The sequence below is a fragment of the Peromyscus leucopus genome, chromosome 14 (assembly GCF_004664715.2).
Source record: "Peromyscus leucopus breed LL Stock chromosome 14, UCI_PerLeu_2.1, whole genome shotgun sequence".
In the NCBI taxonomy this organism is placed as follows: Eukaryota; Metazoa; Chordata; class Mammalia; order Rodentia; family Cricetidae; genus Peromyscus; species Peromyscus leucopus.
This window is the reverse complement of record NC_051075.1, coordinates 67295060-67314425: the sequence shown is the minus strand read 5'-3', so window position 1 is coordinate 67314425 and position 19366 is coordinate 67295060. Positions and strand designations below refer to the sequence as shown.

General features: G+C 43.8%; 1 protein-coding gene across 8 annotated transcripts in view; it reads left to right on the top strand.

Moving 5' to 3' along the window:
- The window catches only part of Ttc7b (tetratricopeptide repeat domain 7B), a 218271-nt gene that overhangs the window by 134908 nt on the left and 63997 nt on the right, over positions 1–19366 (top strand). For all 8 annotated transcript variants that reach the window (XM_028886638.2, XM_028886640.1, XM_028886634.2 and 5 more), the window contains 2 exons: positions 3600–3672; positions 6329–6489. In XM_028886638.2, the coding sequence (XP_028742471.1) occupies positions 3600–3672; positions 6329–6489 (234 nt within the window). The remainder of the gene's footprint in view (positions 1–3599; positions 3673–6328; positions 6490–19366) is intronic.

Genomic DNA, 19366 nt, shown 5'->3' with positions numbered 1-19366 from the left:
CTTTGAGAAATTAGCCAAACAGGACAGCAGGGTGATGATATAAAGACCAAGCCTTGGCATCACATAATCCCCCATTCCATTTCTGCTTTTGCCTCCTTCTCTGGGTATTCTTAGGTAAGATGCTTATAATAGATTCTTCATAAATTGTAGTCATCGTTGTGAGGTCTGTGCTTTGTAAGCCAGGATCAAAATTGATTAGCATTGTCTATACTCTTGGCTCGGCTCTAGACACTGTTGGAGCTGGAATTATAGATGTAGGTGGGCAGATGGGAGGATGGATGGATAGATGGGTAGTCTCTGTCGTGGAAGAAGAATTTAGAAGTGCACTGGATGTGCTGGGGTCTAGCCAGGTGGTCTTGAGTCATCCGTGTTCCAACAGCAGCTTGTATGCCTTTGTCTGGGCACTGCATCCATTACACTGTGATGATCATTTTGGGTCTCTCCTTCTGGTGGGGTATGGAGATCTCCCTAAGGAAAGGCACTTGTATTATTTATCCCCAGACTCCCTAGAGCCTGGGGTACTTACTCTAAGTACTACATAGTATAAATGGATAGATAAACAGATGAATGGATGGGAGTGGATGGGATTGGTGAATGGGTAGGTGGGTTAGTAAATGGATGAAAGGATGAGCCAATAAGTGGGTGGATTGATGGATGGGTAGACGACTAGAGAGTAGGTGGGTAGATTAGTAGATCATGGGAAGATGGATGGATGGATGGATGGACGGATGGAAGAGTGGGTGGGTAGAAGAGGAAAGTAGGTAGGTGGAGTTAGCTAGGTTGGTGAATAGATGGGAGAATGTGGATGGGTGGGTAGATAGATGTAGGTGGGCAGATGGGAGGATGGATGGATAGATGGGTAGTCTCTGTCATGGAAGAAGAATTGAATTCATTAGGGTGTAGGTGCTTTACCAATAGAGGCACTGCAAACATCACTGTGATGGCATTTTCAGTTGTCTGAGCTTCTTTTAGCAACCTGGCCAGGTGCTCCCTACTTGAGATCCCTGTAGAATTTTCAGGCTTGCAGCTTTGGGCCTTGGTTTTCATCGAGCAGAGCAGCAGCAAGCACATCAAAGGGCCTTGTCCTAGGAAACGTGCTGCTGAGCTGTCCCACACAACTGAAGCAAGGTGTGTGGCGTCTAAAGCAGGGAGCCCCACTTACTTTTTCTTGTTTTCTTTGCCATTTCCCAGCCACCCCCTTTCCTTTGCTGAAGAAGTCATTTTAATTCACTAGCAAATTTTCCAAGTAAGGCGCTTCAAACTATGCATGTTTTCAGGTGCACTTCAGTAGGAACTGGCAGCTGGACTTTCATCATTAGCCTCAGTGGAAATTCTTTAGAAGTCACCATAAGGCACCCTGGGAATGGCGAAACTGCTAGCACTTCTAGTTTGTTTCTTTTACAGGCCTGTGGTTAGTGGTTCACAGTCCTTTGATGGACCAGAGTGGAGCCTTTGCCCACAACAATCACCATCCACACTCAGAATTCACCAGATCAGCTGCCAGCTTCTCACTTAGTTGACACTGGATAGGAGCAACCGTGATTTAATTTACTTTGTGGGAAAAAAAAATACAAACTGGGCTTGAGAAAAATTATAGTTCTGACAAATTATTTTTGATGGCTGTAGAAACCTGGCCCTATTATTTTTTGAAAGAAGGCAAGATAAAATAAATTAATTACTCTACATAATAAAATGTTTCTTCATAATCGATTTTATACTCATTTTCACTGGATAATTGGGAAAGACAGAAACCATGACATTTTCACCTCACTTATGAACACCAGAGAAAAATCCTTTCATTACAAATGCATGGGGAACCAGTGCTTGTCAGTCATGCGAACTGGAATGCAGTGGAGATAGTGCTGATGAATTCTCAGCCGCCATCTCTTAAACCCACGCAGAAAAGCCCAAAGGTTGTGGCTTGTAGCTGGGCTGCTACTAAGGGTTCTTCAGGAGTGAATTTGCTTTGCTCTTAATATTAGCAAATGGAGCCATGGGGCTCTTTCCATGGATAAAATGCCCGCTGCTTGAGTATGAGGACCTAATTTGGCCCCAGCACCCACATAAAAGCTTGGTGTGGTGATGTGTGTCTTTAACTCTGGTGCTGAGGAGGCAGAGAAAAGTGGATCCCTGTGGCTCACTGGCCAGGGAGTGTAGTCATAGCTTTGAGCCCCAGGTTCAGGGAGAGACCAGGCCTCAAAAAAAAAGGAAAAAAAACAAAAGTATGAAGAGCAATAGAACAGATACTTCTGTCCTCCAGATGTGCACTCACAGGCAAGCTTACCTGCACACAGTGTGCACACACACACCTCCAGATGTGCACTCACAGGCAAGCTTACCTGCACACACACACGTGTACACATACAACACACACACACAAATAATGATAACAGTTTTTAAGTAAATCAAAAGACTAAGGGCAAACCCCAGTTCTGCACATAATAAAGCACTTGCCCAGACAGTGCCCAAGTTCATGGATTTGGCATGTTTTCTGGGTTGCACATATTACATGTCTTTTTCTTTTCCCATGGAAGTCTGACGATTAACTAACTAAAAGGCCTATGTCTCTAGAAAACCTTGACGAGTTGGCCACAGATGACTCCATAATGATTTGGCTTTCTGTTTCATCTTGAATTTGCTTTCTGCTGGTGAAAGTCCCTCCTTTGATCACGGAGATGGTTGTTTGCTATCCAGGACCCAGTTTGTAATTAGTCTGCTCCATGCTTCCTTTTATGGAAGTTAAGTTTGTTTTTCTCTTCCTACCAGATTGTTAAAAGCAAAAGTAGGTCCTGTACACTTTCACATTTTGAATTGCTTCTGATGAAATACATTAACTTCCACATAAAAGCTGAAAAAAGTTACACTTGAAACCTGTTAGACAGCCAAAACAGCCTCTGTATCCAGCAGCAAGAGCCAGTGAATGGAGCCAAACCTCGTGTCTGACCACACTGTTCCATAACATAGTTATAGGAACACAATTAGTGACCTGCATGGAATTTAGTCACATCCTCACAGAATGAATGGATGGATGTCTTTCTGGTTCACAAAAAACCAAACCTCATTTTATAAGCAAAGCTGGCCTTTGATTTTCATATGTTTTTTTCTGAAATCCAGAAATTTGGATGAAGTAGCATTAAGGCCACACCAAACTTAAACAAAATAGCCATCATCTGGCCATGAGTTTATATTGGAAAGGGGTGAATACTTGTTTAGGGCCCACAGCCTGTTAGTTGGCTTTACCATGACCCAGCATGACACTGGGTTTCTGTTCAGCTAAGTGGAAACATCTGTTGAGGAGGCCAGACCTTGGGGCCTGGGGATTCCCTGTCTCTGGGCCCCTTCACAGAGTCTGGGAACCTCGATGGCCATTTTAGGTGCTGGACAAGAACTAAAAACATATTCCCATGACCTATCTGTATATGGTGGTCAGTATGTATAACATTCATTAGTGGTATGGGAGAAGGGTTAAGGAAATGATACATAATTCAGCTGAAAATGAGGCTTTGACAAAAATCAAAATGCAGACATGAAGACAACTTCATTGTGATATGGCAAGCAAAAGTGGCCTAATGTTCTAATAGCAGTGAATACTTTTTCAGGGCCCATAGCCTGTCACCTACAGATCACCAAGCAGCTTTCTACCTGGCTCTGCAGCTCGCCATCTCCAGACAGGTCAGTGTCTGTAATATTCTCTAAGCTCCAATTCCTTCAGTTGGAGGCGTCGTAAGACCTTCCTTTGTCTGAGGCTGGCTTGGAACTGGGCACTGCTCTCAGGAAGCCAGCTCCTCCCAGAAAAGACCCTGGGGTCCAAGGCAGTTTGAGCATGTGCTGTGAAGACAGAAGGCCTAGGCTGATCCAGCCTGGGGTCAGAGAGCAACATGAGTGCAGGACAGGGCAGGTACCCTGACTCCAGGGGTCACCAAAGAGCCTTCGTTGCTAACAGGAATGGGGTAGTGTTTCATAGTGGAGATTTAGTCACTGGCTGGAACCTGATGGTCACAGAGTATCCATGCTTAACTGGAAAATGCCAGAAGGTATCAAGAAGAGACACCAGACCCTTTAAAATGCATAAATGATATGAACACTTACACTGTTGCATGTTCTTGCTGGAAGGCCAAGCCTTGCTGGTGTTCATCTTCCCCAAGGCAACTTGAGCTGCCTTTCACATTCTAGTACCCTCATTCCCTCCCAGCTATTCTAGAAACTGCAGCCATATGCTTGCTAGCCCAGCAGGTGCAAGGCACTGGTGGTGACCCCAGCACATTCCTGAGCACAGACTGGAAGGGTGAATTGGAGGCTGGTTGTCAAGATATGTCATGCCCTATAGGCTGGGCTGAGGTATGCATTACCCTTCCCAGTTGCCTTAGAATAGTGCTAAGAAGTAGCTTCCATTGAGAGCCTGGGAACAGCGCAAGCCAAGATGCCTGCCCTAGAAAGATGTATCACCTGGTGGGTTTATGGCTCACAGGTAGATTGGTCAGGAGCTGCCCCTGCAGCAGAGGTGGGCTGAACACTGGCCATCTGTCTCCCTTCACTCCTCATGAAGCCACCTTCCTTATGGAATAGCAGTCCTTTTCACCTGAGGTGGCAGGAAGAGAGGGCCCATGCCTGCCATTGTCGTTGCCTTGGCACTTGAACACTGCTGGTATGTGTTTGACACCCAGTAAGACTTTTAAATTAAGGAGCCAGCTCTGAATTCCTCAATCCACTCCCCTCTGAAGATGCCATTTTGAGCCCCATCTCTGTCCCTAAATACTTGCCCATCCCTGCAAACTAGCACTGTAATGAAGGCTGCCTTTGCCTCCCTACTTCAGGCTGAGCAATGGTCACGCAGGAGGTTTTTGTCCCAGAGAGTGGAGACTTTTGGGTACAACTCATCCACAAGGATTGTAGGCATGTAATGTTGAATCACCAGAGCTTTAAGTGAGTGTGTCCTGCTAACTGGGACAGAGGTTGTGACCCTTGTGGAGAGGGATCAGAATAGCTAGTCACCCCCTTTCCATCATTCAGCAGGATGATGTACTCCAGTTGTCTCACCTCTCTGCACTTCAGCTTTCTCCCTGCCAGTGAAGCATGTAGTCAGCTCTGGCAGTCACGACTCTAGGGTTCAAAGAAGGAAGCCTCCGTAGCCAGCATTTAAGGTGCAGAGCCATGGAGAACTACAGTTCAGAGTGGAAAATCAGGGCATTCGGGGGAAACAAGGAAGTCAGGGATTCTTTTAAGGGCTGAGATTCCTGAAGATATGGGAAGAGGCAGGAGACTTGGAGGATAGAGTTGGAGGCCGCACAGGAATGAGTCCCCTGTGTGGGTATGTTAGAATGCCTCTGACCCCAGCTCTGTTTTGAAATCCAACTTCAGATTCTCCTTTCTATTAAACCTGTGAGCTCTAACGTGTTCAAATAACTACTGTACATGTAACCCTGGGCTCCATGCCCCTTTAATCTTCTTTATTAAAGAATATGCTGTGAGATGACTCAGTGGATAAGGTTCTGCCCCTGGCACATCTGTAGCCACAGCACTGTGGGGCAGACAAGGTGGATCCTGGGAGCTCTGGGTTCAGTGAGAGATTCTGCCTCAAAAAATGAAGGTGGAGAGTGATGGAGAAAACACCCCATGCCAACCCTTAGTCTCTATATACACATCTACAGGCAAGCACACATGTATACACCACATACACAGAACATGTTGAACAGCTGTTGCATTATGGTTAAAGCTGTGTCTGGACCTGCTTGGATTTGGATACATCTGCTTTGCAAGTGGCCCTGTAATTTGTTTCTTGCATCCAATTATTTTGGGATGTAGTTTGGAAAGGTGTGGGGTTTTGTTTGTTTGCATATTTCCTTCATGTCCAGTGGAGATCCAGAATCTGGTCCTTAGAAAGCTATGCTAAAGGTTTCGTAGCCTATGAACTATTTTAATTTCAGTAATACCATGAAAAGGGAGAATGGTTCAGTTAATCAGCTTAATCCTATTAAGAATCCTTGGTAGCTTGCTTGTGTCTCCATTTACAGTGAAATCATCTTAGACATAATCAAAAGTACATCGGTTCTGTGGGGACCAAAAATTAGAAAGTGTTTATTTAGAGAGATGGAAAAGGCATGTGGGCAGTTAAGTAGAGAAGTGGGGGTCTCTCCAGTCCCCTCATCAGTCCTATTACTGCTGAAAAGGATGTGCTCCCTTGTTTGGTCAATGTCCTGGGGCTGCCATGAAGTTTCCCATAAAATGCGGATGCAGTACAATGTGAAACAGCTCACAGTGAACCTTATGTAACCATGGCCTCTTTCTGAGTGACTGTTTAAACATTCCTTTTGGTCTTGTTTTAAACCAGATACCAGAAGCTCTAGGGTATGTCCGTCAAGCTCTTCAACTCCAAGGTGATGATGCCAACTCCCTGCACCTCCTCGCTCTCCTGTTGTCAGCCCAGAAGCATTACCACGACGCTCTCAACATCATCGACATGGCCCTGAGTGAATACCCAGAAAATTTTATGTGAGTGATCCCACCATTGATTTTCCTTACTCTAGAATTATTGAATGAACTTCACTCTCCTTTCTAGTCTGCCAGATGTAAGCCCATCACGAACACTCAAGGGGGACAGAGAGAATCTCTGTTGAACCCCCTCCCACTCTACCCCCATACTTTAACAAGCTGTTTCCTAGCTACCCTAAAGCAGCTCAGGTCACCCTCATCCATTCTTCCCTACTGTGTTCCCTGGAATACACATGACTGTACCAATATGGTGGATGAATATTTTAATAGTTTTCAAGAAAAATATTGTAAATACTAATACCAATAGACTTGGCTGTGACAGAAATTCTGTTAAACTCCAGTGACTAGAATATGGGAAGTATTGCTTTAGAGACGGTTTGCCCTGTGTCCCTTGAGAGCTCCCACTAGCTCTGGGTGATTATCCTGTAACTTGGATCAGGGTGCTTTACCTCTCTGTACCTAGGTTAATCTCTAGGAAATACATTTCCTTGAATAAGTTAATCAATAAGTATCCATACTGTAAGAATCATCATTGTAAGCAGCCACAGGCTTGAACCTGCCTGTCCATCATCACATCTGTCCTCTGAGTCACATTTTTTATTGAGCCCATGGATGTGGGATCCATTGACTCCATGCCCTGGTAGTTAGGCTTGGTGGAGAACATTGTCTTCTGGGCTACTGGGTTACCGTTTTATCCTCAGTGGAGCTTAGTTACCAGAACACAGTGGCCAGAAATAGTAAACACTCCCGCAGGCCGGAAGGTTCTAACTGTCTACATGGCTGCAGATCCAGTAACGGGCGGGGACAGCTTGGGGAGAGGGAGCACGGGGAGAGGGAGGAGTGTGGAAGGTGGCCCTGCTTTCTCTCCACTTTGAGGAGTGCAGCAGTAGCGTATAAAGGAGTCAGCTCTGGCTTGATCTCCTGGCCTCAGCCCCTCCTGGTGTTTTTAATTAGTGGTTTTTCATCTCTCCTTGGAAAATTGGTTCACACATTTCCTTTGTAAACATTTCTTTGTCTTTAAGGAAGGGACTCTTCTCTTCTCCCCGTCTAGAGCTGTTGTCTCCTAATAATCTAGGAAGCCTCTGACTGGGGTTCTCTTCTGTAGCCTGAGCTTTTTGCAGAGCGAACTAAAAATCTTTGCTACAGTTTTGCTTCTTGAACATCTCAGACTTGCTCTTGTGACACCTGTGTATTTTTGGATTGTATCCCAAGATGTTTAGCCCTGTAGAATCTCAAAGTGTTTAAATTACTTTAAAAAGTGTTTGGTCCTTTCTCCACCTTGATAAAGTAGTAAAGTACAATGTGATACAATTGAATTTGATCTCTCCTGTCAGTATTTATAAAGCACCCTTCTCTGATTCTTACCTCCAACACATATGTGTCCATGTGTGAGCGCACACCCACTCCCCTCAGTAAATATTACATTCCAGCGTGTGGCTCCCGTTTCAGTAGCTCACACTAGCACTCTGGAGGAGCTTCCTAGACTACTGGCCACACTGCACAGTGAGCAATAAACAGTGATGGCAAAGGTGGTAATGCCTCCAAGTGACGGCAGCTGACAGCCTTTTCAAGCAGTGGAGATATTTGAGGAATGCCAGCCTCTTGTTTTAATGTTAAGCTGAAAGCTGGAAAAAGCAGAGCATATGGCAGCAGGTCTGAGAACAGCCCATGACTTGTTTGCTTTTCAAATACTTGTATTTTTTCCTTTGTGATGGGAACTTCTCCCCAAGAATACTTACTAAAAGTTGAGACCTGATGTGGGTTCCACAGTTCCCTCCTGGCCTGGGTAAAACCTGCTAGCACCAACCTAAACAAGAGTGACTCTGTCTTGTTCCAACTGCAAGGAATTATGTTTGTTCTTGATAAGTTTGTCCCCAGCAGAACTTTAGACTCTGAAGCCTAGGGCTACCTCTAGTTTCATTTATCCCTAAGCCACAGATAGTAAACCTCAGAGCTGATATTATGTTCGAACTTATTCCCTGGGAATGAAACTCCTTCCCCTCGGGTCAGCCCTGTTTGTCCTGGTGAGCAGTTGCCAGATAAAGAAAGCTGAAGGTTCTCATAGAAGCAGCTGGTCCTCCAGCATTGCCCCATCTGCAGTCGTCTGTTTTCCATGACTGTAACAAAAACAACCTGGAGCTGGGTTAATATTTGTGAAGAAAAGAGATTCATTTCTATATTTATCTAGAGGTCCAAGGGCTTGGTGTTAGATTTTGCTCATCTCTGATGAGGGTCTCCTTGGCTGTTTTGTATCTATTACATGGTAGATGGTACATGGAGGGAACACATGCACAAAGGAGAAGTCACAGAGTGAACAGGAATCAAGAGAACAGGAATGGTCCAGCCTTGCACTTTTATAGCAGTCTATGCACAAGAAAATTAACGAGGGTCCCATAAGAATTACATCAGTTACTTAGAAGAGCAGAGTCCCCAATGACATAATTACCTTGTACTAGGCCCCTCTTAAAAGGTAGTATCTTGGTTACCTTTCTATTGCTATGGCAAATACCATGACCAAGGTAACTTATAGAAGAAAATGATTATTGGGGCTTACAGTTTCAGAGGATGAGTCCATGACCATAACGGCAGGTGGCATACAGACATGGCATTAGAGCAGTATCTAAGAGCTTACATCTCGATCTCAAGCCTGAGGCATGGAGAGAGCTAATCAGGAACGACATGTCCTTTTGAAATCTCAAAGCCTGCCCCCAGTGACACCTTCTCCAGTGAGGCCACACCTCCTAATTCTTCCCAAATGGTTCCAAGTATTTGAAATATGAGCCTATGGGGGCCATTCTCATTCAACCCACCACAGGTGGTATGTATCTGATAGAAATTTCTAGGCTGCTGGTTATTGTTATTACCACCTGTGGTATGGATAAAGAAGCATAAGTGCCGCTAGGCTTTAGCAAGTCTAAGGTTCTGCTGGAGACATCATTAGGACCTTAGCTTGTCTTCTCTACTTTCTTTTTCTTTATGACTCACAAGCTGAGTTTGCTCCACTCTGAGTTCCTGCCAAGATGTGGTATCTTTGTTAGAGGCCCAAAGTGATGCAGCACTTTTTGTGACCTGGAACCTCTAGAACCATGAACTGGAGTCAGCCCTCTCTCTGTTTGAGATGTTTGCTGCAGGCCTTTCAGTACAGTGTCAGAGTGGACCATGTAGCATCCTCATTCTCCATGAAATTAGAACTCATGTTTCAGTGCCTTCAAAAAGCTTGTCGGGTACCCAGAAAGTCTAAGAGGCACCATCTCCGCCATTTTGTTGTTCGAAGCAGAACTGTAAGTGAATAAAGATTCACAAACTGTAGGGATTCTGAGACCCAGGAATCCTTTGGGGGTACAGGGGCAGGGTCTTATGTAGCTCAGCCTAGTGTCAAACTTAACCTTGTAGCTGAGGATGATCTGGAACTCCTGGTCCTCCTGCCTCCACTTTCCAAATACCAGGATTACACGTGTGTGCCATCATACCCAGTTTATCACATGATCCGGATGAAACCCAGGGCTTCATGCATGCCAAGCAAACACTGTACATGTTTCACATGAGTCACATCCTCAGCCTGAAATTCCTTCCTAAAGGAACTCCAAAAGTAAACTCTGGAGAAGCTGGTGTTGTGGACTTAATTCCGCATGGAAGGAAAGGAATGCAGATTCTTTTGATAGCAGTTGAGGGTTCAGCTGTAGGAGCTGGACAAACCTGGCTTTGAGCTTCAAACCCTTGAGCTCTGAGAAACTCACTTGTCACTTTGTCTCATCTTTCATTTGCAGAATGTGGCTAATAAAATACCCGTATCAGAGGTTTGCTGTGAGAATTGAGTTGGCTAATGGATTCATAAGGCACTTGTACTGGTAACTCCTTAGTGCCTGAAAGTAATTCATATTATCACACCACCCCAGTGGCTTCAAACATATTTTAATTGTTATCAAATAATAAATAGAAACTAAAGAATGTTTATTCAGTATATTTAAGATGATAGTATAAAGTATGAATAGTCATTACTTATTTAAGAAAAGAACATTAATGGTGTCCATGAATTGCCTATGCATGTATTCATTTGTGCTCGCACATACATTTACAAATATTTCTCATGTAATGTAATGGATGGGTTTCCTTTCTGGCCAATCCTGTTGTACTTACCTGACAGGTTAATTATTGTCTTGACTTCTATGTTGGTCATTGTCTTATCTGGTCACTGTCTATGTTTATATTTGTAAGTAATGAAGATTTTCAGTTTTGAATGTTTTATGTATTTTAAAATACAACTCAGGTACTACTTGCTTTCAGTGCGTAAACTATTCCTGAGGTTTGGTCTTGCTGCATATTTACCCAATCTACTGTAAGGAGACATGGTCGCTTTCTTTGGGGGGGCTGTGATGGAAAATGCTGCTGTAAATATTCGCTACAAGTCTCCTAGCAACTACATTCAAAGATTCTTATGGACTCTATGAGAAATGGATAGGTCATAGGTCATAGGATGTGTGTTTCTGTTGTTGTTTGCTTTGATTTTTTTTTTTTTGGGGGGGGGGGGAGACAGGGTATCTCTATGTAGCCCTGGCTGGTCTGGAGTTCACTCTGTAGACCAGGCTGGTCTTGAATTCACCAAGATCTACCTGCCTCTGCCCCCCAAGTGATGAGATTAAAGGTGGGCATGCACCACCATGCCTGGCAGATATGTCTATTTTTGAGTTTACCAATAATTCCAAAGCTTTGGCCAGATAGTGTTCCTTCCAGTCCTAGAGCCCCTGTGACTCCTGCACCATATTGCCAGATTTGTTCTTGGCTGCACAGTGGCCATGGGCTAACGATCGCGTTGTGAGTTGTGGCATGCCCTCCTTACCAATGAGGTTGCACTGTCTTTTCATCTGTGCATTGGTCGTTCAGTCTTCCCCTTTTGTAAAGGATGATAGAGGTCTTTGCTTAGTTTTGACTTGGGTTGTCTTCACAGATTATGAAATTTGTGAGGTTTTTTGATATTTACGTTTACAAGTTCTTTTTGTTGATACAAGCTGTGATTTCTTTATATTTGCTGCTTCTCTTTTATTTTTAAAATTTATTTGTTTATTTATTATTTGTGTGTGTGTGTGTGTGTGTGTGTGTATGTGTGTATGTTTGTGTGTGTGTGCCTAAGTTAGTTTATGCGTACCATGTGTTTTTGGGAGCCCAAAGAGCCCAGAAGAAGGTACTGGATTCCCTGGAACTAGAATGATAGATAGTTGTGAGCTACTGTGTGGATACTGGGAACTGAACCCAGGTCTTTTTTCTTTTCTTTTTTTTTTTTTTTAATTGAAAATATTTTTTTTTTTTGTTTTTTGGGTTTTTGTTTGTTTGTTTGTTTTTTGTTTTTTGTTTTTCGAGACAGGGTTTCTCTGTGTAGTTTTGGTGCCTGTCCTGGATCTCACTCTGTAGACCAGGCTGGCCTCAAACTCACAGAGATCCGCCTGGCTCTGCCTCCCAAGTACTAGGATTGAAGGCATGTGCCACCACTGCCTGGCAAAAATAATTTTTAACACTATATTCTGATCATATTTCCCCTCCCCATCTCCTCCCAGATCCTCCCCAACTCCCCACCTTTCAAATCCACTCCTTTTCTTTTTTTCTCTCATTAGAAAGCAAACAGGTATCTAAATAATAAGAATAATAATAATAATAATAATAATAATAATAATACCACCACTAGAATAGGACAGAACAAACAAATGGGGGAGGAGCCAAAGTAAAAGTATAAGAAACACTCGCTGTGGTAATTTGAATGTCATTGGCCCCCATAATCTCATAGGGAGGGAGTGGCACTATTAGGGGGTGTGGCTTTGTTGGAGTGGGTGTGGCCTTGTTGGAAGAAGGGTATCATTGTAGGGATGGGCTTCGAGGATTCCTATGCTAGGATACTACCCAGTGTCTCAGTTGACTTCCTGTTGCCTGCAAGATATAGGACTCTCAGCTACCTCTCCAGCACCATGTCTGCCTGCACAATGCCATGCTCCCTATCATGATGATAATGGACTGAACCTCTGAACTGTAAGCGAGCCCCAATGAAATGTCTTCCTTTACAAGAGTTGCTGTGGCCATGGTATCTCTTCACAGCAATAGAAACCTTAACTAAGACACTTGGACACACAGAAATCCCATAAGCGCACGCGCGCGCGCGCGCACACACACACACACACACACACACACTAATATATAAGAAAAAGATCTGTAAGGTAGAAAAGCGTCCTGCAAAGCATTATGAGACAAAAACCATGAACTTCTGGGCCTCCTGCCTCCTCCTTCTAAGTGATGGATTATAGACACACAGGCTATCCAGTGCTGGGGCTCAAATAGAGCCTTATGACTGTTAGGCAAGCTCTCCATTAGCTGAGTTCCATCTCCTGCCTTGTTCTTGCTCTTTTGTTATAGGTGAGTTAGGCTTCCCTGTACCTTGTCATTTCTGGGTCTCATGACCATTCTAAGCCTTTTCGTACAAATCAGATTGTCAAGTTCCACCCAAAAAAACCTTAATTTTGACTGGGATTACATTAAATACAATAACTCAGTTTGGGAAGAATTACCAGTTTTTGACAGTGGCTTTTTTAATTCTTGGCCATGTATAACTGTAATGAATTAGGCCTTTAAAAATATTTTATGAGGGGCTAGAGAGGTGGCTCAGCAATTAGGAGAACTTCCTGCTTTCTTATAGGACCCAAGTTTGAATCCCAGCACCCACATGGCAACTCAAGCTGTCTGGAACTCCACTTGCAGAGGATTGATACCTTCCTTCGGCCTTCATGGGCAAGCTGAGACACACATGTGGTACACAGATGTACATGGAAGCAAAACACTCATACACATACAATTTTAAAAATTAGAGGAATAATAATAACATTAATAATAATATCATCTTTATGAAAGCCAGGCATGTTGGGTCACTCTAGCCCCAGCATTTGGGAGGTAGGGCAGAAGGATCAGGAGTTCAAGGCCAGCCTAGGAGATAGTGAGACTATCACAAACAAAACATAGCGTTAGGAAGTTTTGCAATTTTATTCATAAATATTTGTCCATGTTTTACTAGGGTTATTCTTAGTTCCCTGGAATTTTTTTTTGTTTTTTTATATACAGTTTATATATGTAAAATGTTTTTAATCAGATTTGTTACCTACTTGCCACTAGAGTATAGAATGGGTACTGACTTTTGTATACTTTTCTTAGTCCAGTTAAATTCTTAATAATTCAAATAATTTATATATCAATTATTTTGGAATTTCTGCACAGATATTTTTTTGGTGGTGGTGGTGTTTTTTGGTGGGGGGTTTGTTTTTGTTTTTGTTTTTAGAGACAGGGTTTCTCTGTGTAGCTTTGCACCTTTCCTGGAACTCACTCTGTAGCCCAGGCTGGCCTCGAACTTATAGAGATCCGCCTGGCTCTGCCTCCTGAGTGCTGGGATTAAAGGCATGCACCACCACCGCCCTGCTACACAGATAATTTTTATCAGAAATAATTAAAATTATCTTTTCTGTAAACTTTTAGTTTTTTTACCTTACCTCATTATATGTTAGTACCTTCAGCACATTTGAATGAAATTCTTTCACTGTTTTGCCATCAGATATTTATGCTTATTATGGAGTTGTTTACAAATATTGCTTAAGAGAAAGAGGATGTTTCCTTATTCCTCATTTGCTAAAAAAATGTTTTTTTGTTTTGTTTTGGTTAGGTTTTGGTTTTAGTTTTTTGAGACAGGGTTTCTCTGTGTAATAGCCCTGACTGTCCCGGAACTCACTTTGTAGGCCAGGCTAGCCTCAAACTCACAGAGATCCACCTGCCTCTGCCTCCCGAGTGCTGGGATTAAAGGCATGTGCTACTACCACCTGGCAGAAATGTTTTTATTAATCAAAAATGATACTGAATTTTATAAAATGGTTTTTCTGCATTTACTGAGATGATTGTATGAGTTGACTCCTTTAATCTATGAATATTATATTGATATTTTTAAATGTTAAACTAGCCATGTCTTCTTATAATAATTCCATTTTGATTATGATAAGCTAACTTCTTATGGATTTCCTTGGCCAATTTTTAAAAGGATTTTCTATTTATGTTTACATTCAAAATAGACCTGTAATTTTCTTTGTTCTTATATCCCCATCATATTTTCAAAATATCTGGGTTAGGCTGGGCTCCCAAAATGATATAGAATGCCCCCTTTTTATTTTCAAGCTGACATGCTCTGACATGAGCAATTTATGTAAGAATTTGTGTTAGAATTTTTATATTAAGATTACATTAAGAGCCGGGCGGTGGTGGCGCACGCCTTTAATCCCAGCACTCAGGAGGCAGAGGCAGGTGGATCTCTGTGAGTTCGAGGCCAGCCTGGTCTAAAAAGAGAGATTCAGCAAAGACACAAAGCTACACAGAGAAACCCTGTCTCAAAAAAAAAAAAAAAAAAAAAAAAAAAAAGATTACATTAAGAAGCAGCCCACTTAAACATCCTGTGAGTATCTGCAGGTCAAGATTCATGAGGTAAACAGCCTTCTTCTTAGGTCCAGCTTCCTATCAAAGGCAAATTTAAGGAGCACATTTCTTACATCATTACTTAGCTCAAGCACAATGATGGCCTCTGTAATCACTAAATCAAAACACTGCTCAAGAGGAGGTTTCAACTTAAACCAAGTTCCTTAGAGAATATGTAGGCATGTTTTATTATTTTTTATTTTAGGTGTATGAGTATTTGCCAGCATGCATGTAAATGAACCACGTATGTGACTGGTGCCCACAGAGGCTAGAAGAGGGTGTCAGATCCCAGAACTGTTGTCACAGATGGTTGTAAGTCTACATATGCATGCTGGGAACTTAACTGAAGAACAGTAGGTACTCTCAACCACTGAGCATCTCTCCAGATCCATTTCTCATCATGCCTGTTACAGTGTGCTGTGTGAATGTTCGAGGTCATCACTGCTGAGTAGATGACTGCCTCTGTAGATGGTTTGTGTCCAGGTCTTTTCGGGTTCCACTGGTGTAAAAAGGAACGTGACTACCTGGAAAACCTCCCCCAGGTGTGAGGGCTGGGGTCCTTGCAGAGAAGGTGTTGCAGAAGATCTGCGTCCTCTGATCCGGAGAGGTGGATGTTTTTAGTTGCAAACACACCTGAAGGTGTCCACATACCATAAAGATCCAAACTTGTGTTTGAAAAGTCACTTTCTTGTGCTTTGTCTAGCACCTGATGGTTTCATAGAAGTGCTCTCAAGCTGGTGCCCTCACTAGTAAATAGTACATGAGAAAGTGTGAGTACGTACTCTTCTTAAACAGGGAAAAAACCAAACTTCAGATCAATGACAAAACGGCTGGAGCGTTACATAACCACGCTTGTCTGGGGCAAATGAGGGGCCAGGGAGCCGGGGAGTTACTGTTTAAAAGATACAGAACAGTTTGCCGGATGAAGAGTTCTGAAGGCTAGAGAGATACAGTTCAGTCACTAAAGTGCTTGCTGCGAAAACATAAGCACTGAGTTCAACCTCTAGAACCCACATAGGAAGCTATATGTAGGGGCTGGAGAGATGGCTTAGTGGTTAGGAGCACTGGCTGCTGTCCTAGAGGACCAGGATTCAGTTCCCAGCACTCACATGGTGGCTCACAACTGTCTGTAACTCCAGTTCCAGAGTATCCAAAATTCTTTCTGGCCCTCTGCAGGCATTACACACATGTGGAGCATGGACATGCAGACAGGCAAAACGTCCATACACATGTTTCACAAGGCTGTGTGTGGTCGAATCTCTGCATTGAGAAGGTGGGGACAGGCAACTCCCCACTGGCCAGTTACCCAATCAGTGAGTTCCAGGCCAGTGCTAGACCCTGTCTCAAAAACAAGGTATATAGCACCTGAGGAACAATGACTGAGGTTGACCTCCAGCCTCTGTATGCACACACAAATTCTGGAGATGGATGGCACAGCATTGTGAATATACTTGAACGCCATATACTTAAAAATAGCCAAAATGGCAAACTTTATACTATATATGTTTTACTGCATTTATTAAAACAACAACTTTCTTGACTTTTATTGTTGATGTGCTTGGGTATAGGTTGGTTTCCAGTAAGTATTCTTCAGAATTAGATGACTAGGGACTCTTGGTCTGGATCATTAAACCAGTATTCTTTCAGAACAGACTTGCTGAGCCACACACTATCCCGACATATGTCACCTTTCTGTGAGGTTTGGGTATTTGATAAGGTCTTTGGTAAACTGGGGTGCTTGTTAGGAGTAGCACCCCAATCCACTGACCAATGAATGGCTCAGAGGCCAACACGGGATTTCCAACCAAAGACTTGGAAGACTGGAAGTGTTTGCAGCTGTGTTTGTTGGGGGAGGGGGGGAGGCGGGGAGTGTTTCTTCCTGATGGCCAGAAGCAGCCAGCCCTGATGGATGGGTGGTGCTCCCTACACCTCTTTCCCATGTTCACCTAATCAGGTACTTCTGGTTTAAATTCCTCATGTAAGCCAGGTGGTGATGGTGCACACCTTTAGTCCCAGCACTCGGGAGGCAGAGGCAGGCAGATCTCTATGAGTTCGAGGCCAGCCTGGTCTACAGAGTGAGTTCTAGGACAGGCTCCAAAGCTGCACAGAGAAACCCTGTTCCGAAAATTTTTTTTAAAAAATGAATAAATAAGTAAATAAATAAATTCCTCAAGTATCTTGTGCCCTTTCCAGAAGAGCCCCTCTCTTTAGGTACATTTTTATTTCTTTCAAGGTGGGCCAGTCTCCTTGTCAGCTCAAGGTCAAGTCTACTCAGCAGATCTAGGAGAAGTCAGGCTGAGGCCAGAAGGTCCGTACCGAAGCCAATCCTCTCCAGTCATCACCCAGGAAGTTGATTTAGTTGACTGTTTTTCAAGATCACTAAGTTCTCCTAGTGTCAGTCAGTAGTTCCAAGATTCACCTTCAGAATTTTCATGGTGTGCTTTCTGGAAACTATGGGTCTGCAGTGTCTTGCGCAGATTGCTCTGCACACCAGAAACCTGAGCATCATGTACTGTGAGCAGCTGGATCCCACAGCCATGCACAGCAGCCTGGTAGCCTTGGGGAGAGCCATGCATGTGTCTGCCTAGTCCTTCTGTCCCCGACTTTTCTTTTCCCTTGGCACTCTCTGTGATTGCTGTGCCAAGGGCATTCCTTACCATTACCTTTACAAAACCTGAGGGCAACTTCTCTGTCCCCTTTTGGTGCCTCGTGCCATCCAGTCAGAGAGCCCTTAGGAAGGAGTCCTGCCTGTGTGTGTAGACCCTGTTGTTCTGAGGGTAGCACGGCATTCAATGGCTCCCTTCATTAAAGCAGGAATTCAAGGGGATCAAAATGATGGCAGCATGATTCCAGAGGTGTTTTCAGTCCAAACTGGGCAGGTCATTTTCACGGCTCCAGAATACTAATTCAAACTGAGATCAATTACTGAAACAGGAGCCAATAATGAGGCAAACTACATAGTACCTTAGGTGATTTATGTCAGTTGTTTGTTCTAAAAATACTTCTAGATGGCTGAGGGCGTGTTCCAATTTATTGACTCTTTAAACTGAGAGGCAAAATATAAGTAACATGGTCTATCATAAAGAAGAGGCAGGCTTAGGATCACAAGGGTGCAGCCACATCATCAGGCTTGCATCTGTCCCCAGCCCCATCCTTCCCAGGGCAGGATAAGAGGCAGCTAAGCCCTGAAAAACCAGCTACTTACATATTCTTTGGCACTAAGAATCTTTGTTTTACCAAATCAGTGTGGTCTTGATGTTCTGGTACAGCTGACCTGAGAGTGTGGGGAGATAGTGCAACTCTGTTGCTTGTTGGCAACTGAGACCAGAGAGAGAAAGGCCAGTGAGCTTCCAGATGTGCTGGCACATTGCGCTGTGTCTCCTAGAGCAGCGGAGGGTGTCAAAATGGTCCTGTTTGTAGAACTTCCTTAGCAGTTAAATAGCTCACATCTGTCAGTGAGCCACTGGGTAGACCTGTCACCAGAGAAGCTGCTACCTGAAGAGAGCCTAGCCCTCAGACATGCTGTTGGCAGCTGACCAGGAGGCAGAATGCATCTGGGTGTGTGACAGGACCAAGTATCCAGATTAACCCCTTGAAAGCCTGAGAACAGCCTGTGAGCTTTCGTTTATCAGCAAAGATTTTTGGATCTGAATACATTTCAAAAACATTTAAGTTTGATGCCCATTTGGGTAGGCATGATGCCAGACTCTCCCAGCTATTGAACGTGATTTTCATTACCTGTTCTGGAAAACATCTGAGTCTTCATCCCTAAAGAGGACTTACTAAGCTCATTCAGGATCCCTGAATGTCCACATGCCAGTGGGACAGTTGCTCAGTGCTCTCCAGACTCAAGGGAGGACCGTGAGATAGCTGCCACTCTGAATGATGCCCCAGACTAGGAGACTGGCTGCCCAGTGCACCCTCACTGTAGCCATGTGGGCAACACTAGGCAGAGTTCTAGCACAACCCTCAGAAAGTGCTCAGAAGGTCTCCCTGGTAGGGCAGGTGCCATGTGTTCCTTACCACAGCTAGGGTGCCCACAATTGTGAGCTTAATGTGAATGGGTGTGCAGAATGCCCACCTAGCTTGGGAACTAAAGGCATGCTCCCAAGAGTACCATTGGAGGCGAGTGTGGTGCATACCAATCGTTCCTTTTTCTCGGGAGCCCAAGACTTTGGAGCCAACCTGGGCAACGTAGCAAGCCCTCAATTCTAAGTAAATTAATTAATTTCTCCTGGGAATGAATAAGCATGGGAAGAATTTCTGAAGTACAAGGACCATGGGAGCTCCTTCCTGGGCAGTTGTTTTTCTTTTGTTTTCAAACAGACCACAGACAGTCTGTCTGTCCTCCATCAGGGTGGAGAGCTATAAACAGCAGTGCTTTTTCAGCTTA